We start from the raw sequence: 13,615 nt of genomic DNA, 5'->3' as shown, positions 1-13,615 counted from the left end.
ATTTCCCCCATCTTTCCATGTCCCATAACCATGGAGAAAAATGAAGTTAAATATGAGGACGAGATGGTTTTAATGAGAAAAGGAGAGATTGTGTCTTGTACTTAAAGCAAAGAGATTATAATTTATAATTATAATACACGGGAAAAAGAAGAAACGAAGGCTGTGGCTCTCTTCTGGTGGCTTTGGATAAGATGTTTTCCACTGTCACGTTAACGGTGAAGCTGTGACTCTTTTTTCTTAATTTACTACCTTATCAAGCAACCATGTACGTGCATTTGTCCTATTTATATCCATATATTTATTGTATTATATTAATTATAACAAAAAATTAATAATATTCAAAAAGAAAATCATATGTCATACATCTTTTGTTTGCATCTGTTATATGTATATATGACAAAAGAAAAGTTTGTATATTGAGTATGTTCAACATTCTAAAATTTGAAAACCGTATTCAATAAGATAAATTATTAATTAATATCTTGAGTTTAAATGTTAGATATGCAGCAGCTGTATTAGAATTCTTAAAGTAGTATTTTACTATTTATAAAAATTCTATTCGTTGCGCTCTAAATTAAATTTTAATATATATACAAAAGAATAAAACAAAGTTTGAGTATTTACTATTTACATTTTTAATATCAATTTAAAAGTGCAATTACTATATTTCAATTTAAATAAGATTTTGAAGTTGAATTTGTTCTTCATTTATTTATAATCTATAAAAAAATTCAAAAAAGTGCATAAACTTTAATTAGACAGATATAATACTATATGTATAAGAATCGAACAAACATCAATTAATACTGTAGTGGTGTTTAGGACTCTAAAGCTAAGTTTGAACTCTGACAGAAACCAATTGATAAACAGAAATAATAAGATCAGTTAAAGTAAATATGCAGTGCTCAATCATAAGAGTAATGACATTTTTAGGTAAATTCCAAGTATTCAGTCCAAATAAGATTATTTAGATACATTCATCATGTTGCAAAAAGTAGAAAACCAAAAGTAGAATAGTAGAATGGGAATATGGGAGGTTTAGCTAAGACTTAAAATGTGAATATAACAGACAGTATATTTTTTCCTACTTGTATAAGCATTCTTCACATGGAAGCGCAGTACTTCAAAGTATATACCCATAAATGCAAGCTGTCTAACTCTACAAGCAAAGGGTATTTTCAGAAAGGTAAAACACTTCCATTAGAAACTAAAACAAGACCCATCCCTAATTATGGTTGATCAACATTGCTTTTTTTATTTATTTATTTTTTATTGTCATTATTATTATTATTATTATTATTTTAATCCCTTATCTAACTTTTGTTTTATTCATGCAATCTACAGTTTCAGTAACTGCATTCAAATTTCTATAAATACCCCTTCAGAGTCCTTTAAGTTGTACCACAATCTAATTCCATTCTCTCTATCTCTCCCATACACACACAGAACAAGCTGGCTTTACAAACTCAAGATATGGCCAATACAAGACAGAGCTCTTTTTCATTTCTTGCACTTCTCATCCTTCTCTTTACCTCATCTTTAGCTACAGCAGCACAATATAATGTTTTGAGTTATGGGGCTAAACCTGATGGCAGAACTGACTCAACCAAAGCCTTTCTTGCTGCATGGACACAAGCTTGTGGCTCAACTAAGCCACCAACTATCTATGTGCCGTCAGGGAAATTCTTTCTGAAAGATTTGTCTTTTGGGGGTCCATGCAAGAATAATGCAATCTTGTTTCGTATAGATGGCACCCTTGTTGCTCCATCAGATTATAAGGTTATTGGTAATGCTGGTTACTGGCTTTACTTTCAGCATGTGAATGGTGTTACTATCTCGGGCGGAATTCTTGATGGACAAGGTTCTGGTTTATGGGCTTGCAAAGCCTCTGGCAAGAATTGCCCTAGTGGTGCCACGGTAAGTGAAATGACAATGCCGGGTAATTCTTTTTAGTATGCCGAAAATTAGCAAGATTGGTAACCGATCATTGATACACTTGCCGTTTAAATCTTTTGAAACCATTCACACACTCAAACTGAGAAATTTGAAAGTTTATCCTTTTCATAAATTAAGCAACACGTTAAAATTAATTACCCAGATATTCATATGCATGAATACACTCAGAATTAACAATTAAGAATCTAAAGGGTCAACCATTTGCTTATGCCTTAATCTTAGTTTGTTATTTAAACCAAGAATCCCATAGGTCAAATTTACTTTCCATAAGCACTTTGCCCCTTATTAACATTTTTTTTTTTAATTTGTTCTTTGTCTATTTATGCAGTCACTGGGATTTTCCAACTCGAAGAATATTGCGATTAAAGGATTGACTTCACAAAATAGCCAAATGTTCCATATTGTCATCAATGGTTGCCAGAACGTGAAAGTGCAAGGGGTTACAGTTTCAGCCTCTGGCGACAGCCCTAACACCGACGGCATTCATGTACAACAATCAGGCGGTGTAACGATCTTAAACTCCAAGATTAGAACTGGCGATGATTGCATCTCAATCGGTCCTGGTGCCACTAACTTGTGGATTGAAAATATAGCATGTGGTCCTGGCCACGGAATCAGGTAACAGTTAAACAAATTATAATTCTGAATTTGCATAATGGGATACTGTAATTAATAGTGTGTATAAAAGTTGATTAACTAATTAAATATGTGTGATATGATGCAGTATTGGTAGTTTAGGAAAGGACCTTCAAGAGGCTGGTGTACAAAATGTGACAGTTAAAACAGTTACATTCACTGGTACTCAAAATGGAGTGAGAATTAAATCTTGGGGAAGACCTAGTAGTGGGTTTGCAAGAAACATACTTTTCCAACATGCTATCATGACCAATGTCCAGAATCCAATTGTGATCGATCAAAATTATTGCCCCGACAACAAAAATTGCCCTGGTCAGGTAGGCTCAAATATTGATCTTTCTCCTACTTGATACATAATATGATTAATGAATAGTAACAAACAAAAATAAAAATCTGACCTTAAAATTATTTTTGTGTTGAACAGGAGTCTGGTGTTAAGATTAGCGGCGTCACGTACCAAGACATCCATGGAACATCAGCAACAGAAGTAGCAGTGAAATTTGACTGCAGCAAAAAGGAACCGTGCACTGGTATCAAACTGGAAGATGTGAAATTGACATACAAGAATCAGCCAGCAGATGCTTCTTGCAACAATGCCGATGGAACAGCTTCTGGTTTCGTTCAACCCAGTAGTTGTCTGTAGATGGCAAGCATATAAATATATATATATATATATATATATATATATATATATATATATATATATATATATATATATATATATATATATATGTATATGTACACACACACACATTCATATTTGTTCAACCCAGTAATTAAGAATTAGATTCATATTTATGAATCCCCTGATAAAAAGAAAAGGGACGTGCTTGTATTATTGTGTTAAAGTAGTAGGTGATCTTTTAGCAAGTCTATTTGCTCGGGCCAGGGGCACCGCTAGCACATAGTGATTGCTTGGGGCCCGGCCTTGCGCCTACATTAGATATGATTTCTTAATTTGGTAAATAATGAATCTATGTTGTTGTGTGATTTTAGTTAATTCAATTGCTTTTTTATTAAGAATTCAAATAAGATATTAATTATATCATAAACTATAAAAAGAAAAGAATATGACAATCAGGTGTTACTATATTGAAGTGCCCCTCCTGCCGGGATTCATCAGTTATTGAGGAATGATCTGATAGGTGCCTGTTGGTCTAGGAGTGTACCGACCTGCACTGCTTCCAAAAAAGAAATAATAATAATAAATAATCAATTAAATTTTTATTCAAAAAACGTGACAGATACTTTAACAACTTAATTAATTTTGATCCTTCGAATTTTACCAATTCAAATCAATTCAATTCAATTTGTTACTTTAAATTTAGGTGCTAGATTTCGAGTTTGATCATGGCCAACAATATCCTCTGCTATTCTTAAAAGAAAAAAAGAAAAACAATTGGTGTTGAAAGTCTTGGGCTAAATGATGTAGGAATTATATAAGCACAAGAACAATCGGTTTGTGCTAAGACACAACCTACTCCATGTATATTCTACTTTATAATTTGTTTACTTTTTCTCATATGAGATTATATCTGACTCTTATTATTTGAAAATAAAAATTATATATTTTTTAATTTAATATATTAATATTTCTATTATTAAAATAATAATAATATTATTTTATTATAATATTTTAAGATAATGCTAAAATCATTTTATTATAGTAAATTCATCAACTAAGAAATTAATTTATACAATAGATAAATTTAATATATTATTGAAAAGAAAGCTGAAGACTCATATACACTGTAAAAGTATATTAATTTGATAGTATTAAAAATTAATATTTCTAATAAGGGTAATGCAACAGGATTCTCTATTTGAGTTTTTCTTTCATCAAATTCTTTTTATTAAAGCTCTAATCTAGCACTAATATATTTTAATTCTTAACTTATCACGTTTTCTTTTAATTCTTTTCTCTATTTTTATTATATTTTTTATGTAATATAATATTTTTATAAAATTAGTTATCACTATCATTATAAAACTCGTAAATTGTCAATTACAACATAAAGTTATAATGAAATATATCAATTGTCAATAATACCAAATTCAGATAATGATATTATAGAAGTATTAATCTATTTATTTTTTTTTTAATTTTATCCTAATTTTTATTTTTATATTTTCATTGAATATTTAATGAAATTTTAACTTTTGTATAGAAGATGTTAATATGCGAAATTGGTGATCTATTTCAAATTTCTCATATAAATTATAAATATATGTGTAAATAATTAGTTAAAAATTTCAAATTTTAGCACCAATAAATTATAATAATTAATTAAATTATTCTAATAAATAAAATATGAAATTATTTTTTTATTATAATTAAACTCTACTTCTTTCTTGTGTTGGTAATCAAATTTTTATCAATCTACAAAAAAAAAAAAAAAAATTACAATTGAAAATAGTTACTCAAGCCAAAAGACTTATTCAAATAGACTTGAAAAGAATCGTCAACTTCACAAATATAAGCAAAAAGATCCAAGTTCAAATGCATCTTAATACAACTGAAGCTTAATTACATTTTCATAACTATAGCCAAAGCAAAACAAACTATTCTTAACTAATATCGGTATCCTGCAAAAACTGATTTAGCAGTTGTCTAAAATATATTATTCGACGATAATAATAATAAACTCTCTATAACATTGATTTAATATTTGCTAAAATAAGTACTAATTATATTAACGCTTATAAATTATATGTATAATGCACCCAGTAAATTAACCATATTAACAAAATGAAATTATAATACTTTTCTTCCATTTTCTATAAATTCTCTTAATTTTTATGACAGTTTTAACCATTTAGCTCTACATTCCATCTCAACATATCATATGCATTAAGTGAAAAAGTTCATTCCAACAATGTTAATTGAAATATGTTAATCAAGCTTTTATATTTTCTTTTTCTTCTTCTTTTTTCCTTTTTCTTTAATAATTTTTAAATTTTTTTATTTATAATCTTTTAGTATTGTAATTATATATAAATTTAAATAAACTTATCTTTATCTTTTATATATAATATTTTAATATCTTAGTTGTATATTATCATTTTAGTTAATTACATTAAATTAGTAAGAAACTAAATCAATTAATTTTAACGATATTAATTATAAGTCTCTTTTAGTAATTTTTCTCATCTCATTCTTTGTACTTTTATATATGTTATGATATATAATTATATTTCTAGAGAAAATTACGTCCAACACGTTTTTTTAGAAATAATTACAAAAATATCTCTTATTTTACTTCATTGTATTCTTATACTTTCAACTTTCCTTTTTACGCTTTTCAGGGTAAATGTAATAAGTACAAGTTATTAGTTGCTATCGCAAACTTAATCATGAAGGTATAAAATAAAAAGATAAACTCGTTCTTTAAACTTTTCAATCATTCTTATTTCGAACTATGCTTTCATTTAATGTTCTAAAATTGTTTTTTTTTTCGTATTATTTTCTTCTTGTTTTTCCATTTTCCTTTGTTCCTTAAAATGTCTAGAGGTTATAAATATGTGACAAGTGTTTAAATCTATAAGAAAATAACAATATGAGTGAAATTAATCAGTTCCAAAAAAAAAAGTCTAATTAGTCTTACAAGATAACACAATAATATTCAAATATGGTCTTATTTTTTTCGAATTTTTCAACTTTTTTAAATACAATTTTAAATTTAAAAAATAAAAACTAAAAATAAAACAGATAAGATAACAGAAATATCAACAAAAATTTTAACTTTATGCAGTTTGGCTTCAAATGTTTTATCTCTTTTCTAAGAGTGAATAAAATAATTTGAATCTCTAACCATTTTAGATTCATTAATAAAATCTTACACTTGACTGTTTTGTTATTAATTTTCTAATTTATAAAAATGGAACATGTTTTAATTTTTTTATGTAAATAAAAATCACAAAGGAATAAGAAAAATATTTTAGGTTTTTAATATATATATATATATTTATATGTTTATCTTGATGTTTAATATATATTAATTAAGACTAGTATATATAGTATTCCGTGGCTTTCTATATTTTTTGACTTTTTTAATTCTAAAAAATTCAAGCCATAGTACCTACAAATAAAAAGTTACGAGAACAAAATATTATGGAATAAAATAATTAGTTTATTACAAATGATACATTATGCATATTACATTATGCATATTCTTCTTGTGACCAATATATATTGGATGTGATTGTCATTTGTTAATATTATTTAGTCATTTAAATATTTTTTTATTTACTTAATTTTTTTAAAATATTTTTTGATTGATTTCTATTTTCTTAAAATTATTTTATAACTAAATGACTTTTGTTGATATCTGGTTGATTTTAAAATGGGTATGGCTGATGTCTGGTTGATTTTTAGATCTATGAAGATTAGTTTTTTTTCAAATTTGTAAGAAGTTTAGCTCTTTTCAAATTTTATATAAAAAATATTTAAAAATTATATATATATATATTTTTTTTTTGAAGTCTTCTAATCTTTTAGCTGTATTTACAGTTCCGTCATGATTTGTTTATGCCAATTTATGCTTTATTTACTTTTTTTTTTACTTTCTTATATATGGAGAAGTGTCTTTAATTTCTTTCCTTGAAATGTTATTTACCTGTTTAATAAATTTTAAAATATTAAAGATTAATTATTTTATTTAAAAAATTATATTTTGATATTTAGATTTATCTTATTTTGTACTTAATTATGATTTATTTATTTATTTTATTGATATAGAAAATTATTAAAAAGAAAAAGAATGATAAAGTCATGGATTGATTTTGGATACTTTACAGGTTGACTTGCCATGAAATTAGCAAACAAACATGGCTAGAAATACTTATATTATGATAACTTTTTTTTGAAATATATATTAATTTCTTAATTTTTCTTGATGTTTTATTGATTTTAAGATGAGTATGATTGATATCTGGTTGATGTTTGGTTCATTTTCATATCTATAAAGAATTGTTTATGTGAGTAGTAAACAAGAAAAATATATCTTAAAAATTAAAAAAAATGTATTTTAAAAAAGTGAATGAGTCGCTATAGTAAAATTATAAAATAAAATAATTAATTTTATAATTAATTAAAAACAATGCATTAAGATATATATATATATATATATTACCAAGATAGAGAAACAAAAGATAGATCAACAAGTTTCTGGTGTGCAGGATCTTCAGATTAAGCAAGCACAGAGCATACGCTTGTTAAATCTAAAAGATTGTAGATAAGAAGATAAAAATTTTATTGATAGGTACAAACTTTGAACAAATATACAAACTTTGAAAAAATCTTTAAAATGAAAGCTTTAAACTAAAGAAATATAACTTATAGAGGAGAAATTGAATATAAGAGGAAAGTGTTTCTTCTCACTATCACTCTCACACTATACTCTCTCTTTTCTCACTATATTTCTCTTTGTGTGACTTGAAGAATACAAGAAGTTCTTCGTATTTTTTAGTCTGCCTTCTTCTAAGGGAAACTCCTCTATTTATAGAGGCCTTGAAGCTTTGTATGCTCTTCTTGAAGCTTTGGATGCTCTTCTTAGTGGAATAAAGGGGACTCCACTTCTTCTTGTTGTCTTGTGATAATAGAGTAAAATGCTTCACTCCTTTTGTGGAAGTTGTCGGCCATGCTTTGAAAAAGAATCTTTTACTTTTTTAAAGAGTCTTTTGTCTTCTTTCTTTTTTCTTTTTAAATGACTCTTTCTTTTTACATTGGGCTTTTGGCCCATTACATAAATATCTCAGGCTGCCATTTCCGGTTTTCAACCCAAGGGCTTTACAGAGATATCATTTGATGGGCTTGAATATCCCAAAACAGTCATCTTTATTTGAGTCACCATCTAGGTCTATTGCTGCCGAGCTGGTGCTAGAAGAGGAAGATGAAGCTTTTGATTTTCCTTTGCAAGAGGCGGTTTTCGACAATTGTTTGATCAACTGTAAGAAATCTTTTTCTGTCTGACCCGCCGCTAGCTTTGGAATTATGAAGGACTTCTGTGCCAAGAAAGTGGTATATTCTTTCGGAGGTGGCAAGAAGCTATTTTTTGAAAGGAAATTTTGTACCAACTTTAGTGATAATTTTTCTTGGTGGTTAAATTTATCCCACCATTTGACTTTGAACCTTCGGGTAAGAATGATTTCTCCATCTGCTGCTTGATTGAAATGGAAATACCATACACATACTGAGGAAAGAAAGAAGTTTGAACAAAATAGAAATAACGGGGGAAAACGTCTTTCTAATTTGTTTGGTTTATAGTGGGCTTTGAAAAGGTTAAATAGAGGTAGAACTTCTGGAATTATGGTCTCAGGAACATTGCTATAAAAATTCCACCATTGTTTAAACCAATAGGGGATCTTTGAAGTTTGGATTTAGCTTGTATCGAAGTAGAAAAGCAAAGAATGGCTTTGTCCTTCGTTTTGAAGAAGAAAGGTATTAAACTAAGCTTGCTGGTAATCCCAATAGTTGAAAGAAGTGTTTAGGCTTGATGGGTAGGTTCTTTGGAGGGAAGTTGGGAAAGATCTTGAAGAGTGTAAATCTATTCCCCAATCTGTAGGGTGGAGGATTCTTTGTATGGTGCATGTGGAATATGCGGGGTCTTTATAGTCTTTGTGTTTTTTGAAGTGTTTGAACTTTGCAGAACCAGTTAACTCAAGGATAGACTGGTAGTAGGATTGAGGCTTTGAAATATTCCAGGGCTTGAAATACCATCCTGGAGGGAAAATCTTTGAAATCAGTTTTGAGGGGCTTTCTGTACAGAATCCTTCCTCAATAATCAAAATGTTTTGAAAATTTTGCTTTTCTATATATTCGTTAGATTTAAAAAGTTTTGTTTGTGATAAAACTATTTCTCAGAGTTGGGCTTTGAAATACTTTTAGAGTTCTGAGATAGGTTTTGAGGGAAAATTTCTATCTCAAGTTTTGAAAAAGGGATAGAAAGTATACCTTTACCCTTGTTGGAGGAGGAGGATGACTTTAGAGAGGTTTCAGATTGAAGTTGTATCACTTGCTTTGAATATTCTTCGACCCTTTTCAGGAATTCAGGATCTTGATGTGCAAGCCACTCCTGAATTTGCAATTGTTATTGGGCCGGATCGGCTTTGAACTTGCTGTCGACTTTTCTTCTTTTGCTTTTGATTTTCTTAGCATTTTCACTCCTGTTTTTGAAGAAACTCTCTAGTTAGAAAGTCTGGAATTGAATTTGAATTTCCTCTTATGTATTCGATTTCAAAGTCAAAAACAGAAAGAATGGCTTGCCATCTGGCAAAAATTTATTTTGAAGCTATGTTTTGAACATCTTTTTGTAAAACTTCTTTAGCAGATTTACAATCAATTCTTAAAAGAAATTTTTGGTTTAAAAGATTGCTTTGAAATTTTGAAATGCACAAAACTATCGAAAGAATTTCTTTTTAGATAGTTGAATAGTTTTTTTGTGTATCATTCAAGTGTGCAGAAGTAAACTGGACAATACATTCTTTGTTATTTTGGACTTGCTTAAGAATTCCACCATATCCTAGATTTGATGCATCAGTTTCAACAATTTTGAATGCAGATGGATCAGCTAGGTGTAAACATGGTATTTCAGAAACTTGGTTTTTTATGCTTTGGACAATCTTTGTATGCTCATCGGTCCATGCAGGGGGGTTTTTCTTTAACCTATCATGAAGGGGCTTTGCAAGATAGTTCAAATTTGGATAAAAATCTATTACATAATTTAAACTACCAAGGAATCTTTGTAATTGTGTTTTTTCCAAAATTTTGTCTGGAAACTTTGAAGTAAAGGTTAGAGACCTTTCAATTGGTGTGATAGTTCCCCGGGAGATATAGTGACCAAGAAATCTAATTTTTATTTGGAATAAAGATATCTTGGATTTTGAAACCACTAAACCATTTTTCTTAACAACATAGAAAAATGTCTCCAAGTGTTTGAAATGTTGTTATAGAGATTTTGAAAATATCAACACATCATCAATGTAGACAATGCAAAACTTTGAATAAGGATTGAAAATGTCATTCATGATTTTTTGAAATTCAGAAGGAGCATTTTTTTAATCCGAAGGGCATTACATTCCATTTGTACTGGCCAAATGGAACTGTAAAAGCAGTTTTGTACCTGTCTTTTGGATGAATTTGGATTTGCCAAAATCCTGATTTCATATCAAACTTTGAAAAAATAAAAGCAGAATGAAGCTTTTGAAGAAGATTTTTTTTGTTTGGAATTGGGTATCTGATCCACTTTAGGGCTTTATTCAAAGGTTTGTAATTAATCACCAACCTAGGTGTTCCTCTTTCTATCTCACTATTTTGTTGACATAGAAAGCTGCACATGACCAGAGGGATCTAGATTTGGTAATCAAACCTTTTCGCTCTAAATCTTTTATTTCTATTCTACAATGGCTTTCTAGGGTTTCATTCATTTGGATGGGTCTTACTTTGGTAGGAATTTGTTTATCAGAAAATTTTTTTTCATATGGTAAATCTACCATATGGTGTTTTCGTCTCCAAAAAGCATTAGGAAGATCAGAACAAACTTCATTTTCAATCTTCTTTTGCAAATCAGAGATTCTTTTTTGGACAAAATCATTTTGCATTGGATTTTGGATCCTTTTCAAACCCATATCTTGTTTCAAGTGGAAAAGCTGGGTTTGTTTTCCTTTGATCAAAGCATTTATCTCAAAATTATAAATTGAGTGGGCTTTAATAAGATTGAGATTTCTCTTTTTGGGTTTTTCTATAAAAGGGAAAACAATCTTTGAATCTTTAGCTTTAAAAATAATACCAACAGTAGTTACTTTGAAAGGAGTAATTAAATTGATAAAAGGAGTTCGCAAAATAACTGTTTGCTGAAGATCTTTTGTAAGACTAAAAACATTTTTTAAAGCAATAAAATTATTTAGAATTGAAGTTTCAGTTTTTACCACAATCCTAATCTTTGAACTATTAGCTGAAGTAAGCCTCTCTTTAGCTTTTTGATGATACCTTTTAGGAACCAGCTCATAATTAATACAGTTAAGGTCTGCTCCTGTATCAAATAAAGCGATGGTTTCTATTTGGAAATCACTAGGGAAAATGAGTTTTATTTGAATCAAATATTTTCTTGAGGTAATTTCCTTTAAAACGTTAATGAAGTTTTCTGGAACACTTTCAGAAACCTCAAGATTTTGAAAATTATTTTCTTCTTCAGAATTAGAATCACTATTCTGTTTGAGAATCAGGCTTTGGAGTAAAACATAATCATTTTGTTATTTTTCTTTCAAATCTTTGAGCTCTGTTTTGATGGCTTTGATCTCTTTCTGAAGTTCTTGGACGGTAGGAAGAGGGTTTTTTTAGCTTTTATTCCTTTATCCAAGATCATAGTAAGATCATAAGTGTTCTTACTAGAAGAGGAGACAAGGGTTTCAGTTTTTAGGATTTCTTTCAAAACTTATTTTTGGATTTGAGGGTCATTAATATGGTTGACGGCTTTAAGAAGAGCTTCTTGTTTCCTAGTGAGCATATTAATATTCTTTGAAATACCTTCAGAATCTGATTCAGAATAATTGGATGAGGTTTTGATTTCATCAATTTGAAACTCTTCCTCACTATTCGAAAACTCTGATTCAGAGGAATCAACAAGAAGAGTTGAAATTTTGCTTAAAACTTCATCTTCTATTTGGAGCTCATGGAGTTTTTTGGAAAACTTGCAATACTTTGAAGTATGGCCCTTCTTGCCATATTTATAGCAAGTAATTTTACTAAAATCTTTTTTGAGATTTTATTTTGGAAATTTTGAAGAGGATGGCTTTTGTAGAAATTGTCTTTGTTTTTGGGAGTCCTTCTATTTTTGAAAAAACGTTTTTTCTTAAAAGATTTGGAAAAATCTTCTTTGCATTTTCCTTTGCAGGTAGGGGGAGGCTCTTTGGGATTATACTCAAACTGGTTACAAAAACTACCTAGTTCTTGCCTAGTCTTCTTCATTTCCCATTTGAGTTGCCTTTGAAGTTTAAGGTCATGGCATATCTTCAATCCTTCTTTCTGGGTAAGGCTCACTAATTCACCATAACTGTAGAAATCATAAGGGATCTGGCCATTATGGACTTTTCTTATGGTATTCCTAACTCTTTCACCTAGTATCTTAGGTAAACCAGCTAAGAATTTCTCTTTCCAGAAAGGTTGGTTTGAATCTTCCCTAAGCATGACTCTGGTCAGGAAGGTATCTTTGTAGGCTTGGAAATTGCTAAGCTTTTTACAGGTTAGATTGCTAAGGAGCTCAACATTCTTATCTTTCAGAAGAGAAGGATCTCCTATGAAGTGGAGGGAAATCGTTAGGATTAAGGTTGACACAGCATCCTCAATTGGATTTCCTAGTTCATCTAAGATAGGGGTCCCTTCTATTGTGGTTTGGATGGCACCTAGGATTTGGAGTTGTTGTGCTCGTGTGAGATGGTAATCCCACCATCCTTTAAGCTGGCCAGAAAATCCAGCTATGAGGAGTTCGGCAATGGCTCTATCAGAGGTACCGCTTTGGGTTTTGTAAGCATTGGCTGCCATGGTCATCTGTTGTAAGAGACCAAGAATATTATATTCTGACATTCCATCTATATTCCATTCATAGACGGAGGAGGCACTAAATCTAGATTGGGTTAGGATATTGTTCCTATTTTCTATTCCTAGATCTGGGGCAGTATTCCTAGGAGTATGCCAGGTCAATCTAGGGGCTTGACATCCCAATCTGTTGATATTGGAGGGTTTGTCAATGACACTTTCAAGCTCTAAATCATTGGATTCATCGCAATGGACTTGATCTATAGCACTGATATTCCTACTGCTTTGAGGAGTATCTGGCACTAGATTTTTGGAAGACTCAGAAGTTGCTAATTTGCTAAGCTGTTCTCTGACTGCTCTAGCAAACTCAGTTTGCTTTTGAAATTGATATTGGCTAGGGTTTGAAGACTGGATTTTTTAGCTTTTCTGATTGGCTTGTCTCTTTTGGATGTTCAGTGTTAGGGATTGGAGAGGTGAAGACTATAGGAGGTT

At 29.7% G+C, this 13,615-nt stretch overlaps 1 protein-coding gene across 1 annotated transcript; it reads left to right on the top strand.

Annotated features, from left to right (window-relative positions):
• Window positions 1-967: 967 nt before the first annotated feature.
• Window positions 968-3,592, top strand: LOC8269656 (polygalacturonase). Its single transcript, XM_002529044.3, has 4 exons — window positions 968-1,917; window positions 2,285-2,574; window positions 2,681-2,909; window positions 3,017-3,592. Exons 1-4 carry the CDS (start codon window positions 1,474-1,476, stop codon window positions 3,233-3,235), a joined length of 1,182 nt encoding a protein of 393 aa, XP_002529090.2. The 5' UTR covers window positions 968-1,473; the 3' UTR covers window positions 3,236-3,592.
• Window positions 3,593-13,615: the final 10,023 nt, after the last annotated feature.

Source organism: Ricinus communis, chromosome 1, assembly GCF_019578655.1.
Source record: "Ricinus communis isolate WT05 ecotype wild-type chromosome 1, ASM1957865v1, whole genome shotgun sequence".
Lineage (NCBI taxonomy): Eukaryota > Viridiplantae > Streptophyta > Magnoliopsida > Malpighiales > Euphorbiaceae > Ricinus > Ricinus communis.
The sequence above is the reverse complement of the archived record's forward strand: the minus strand, read 5'-3'. Positions and strand labels throughout refer to the sequence as shown.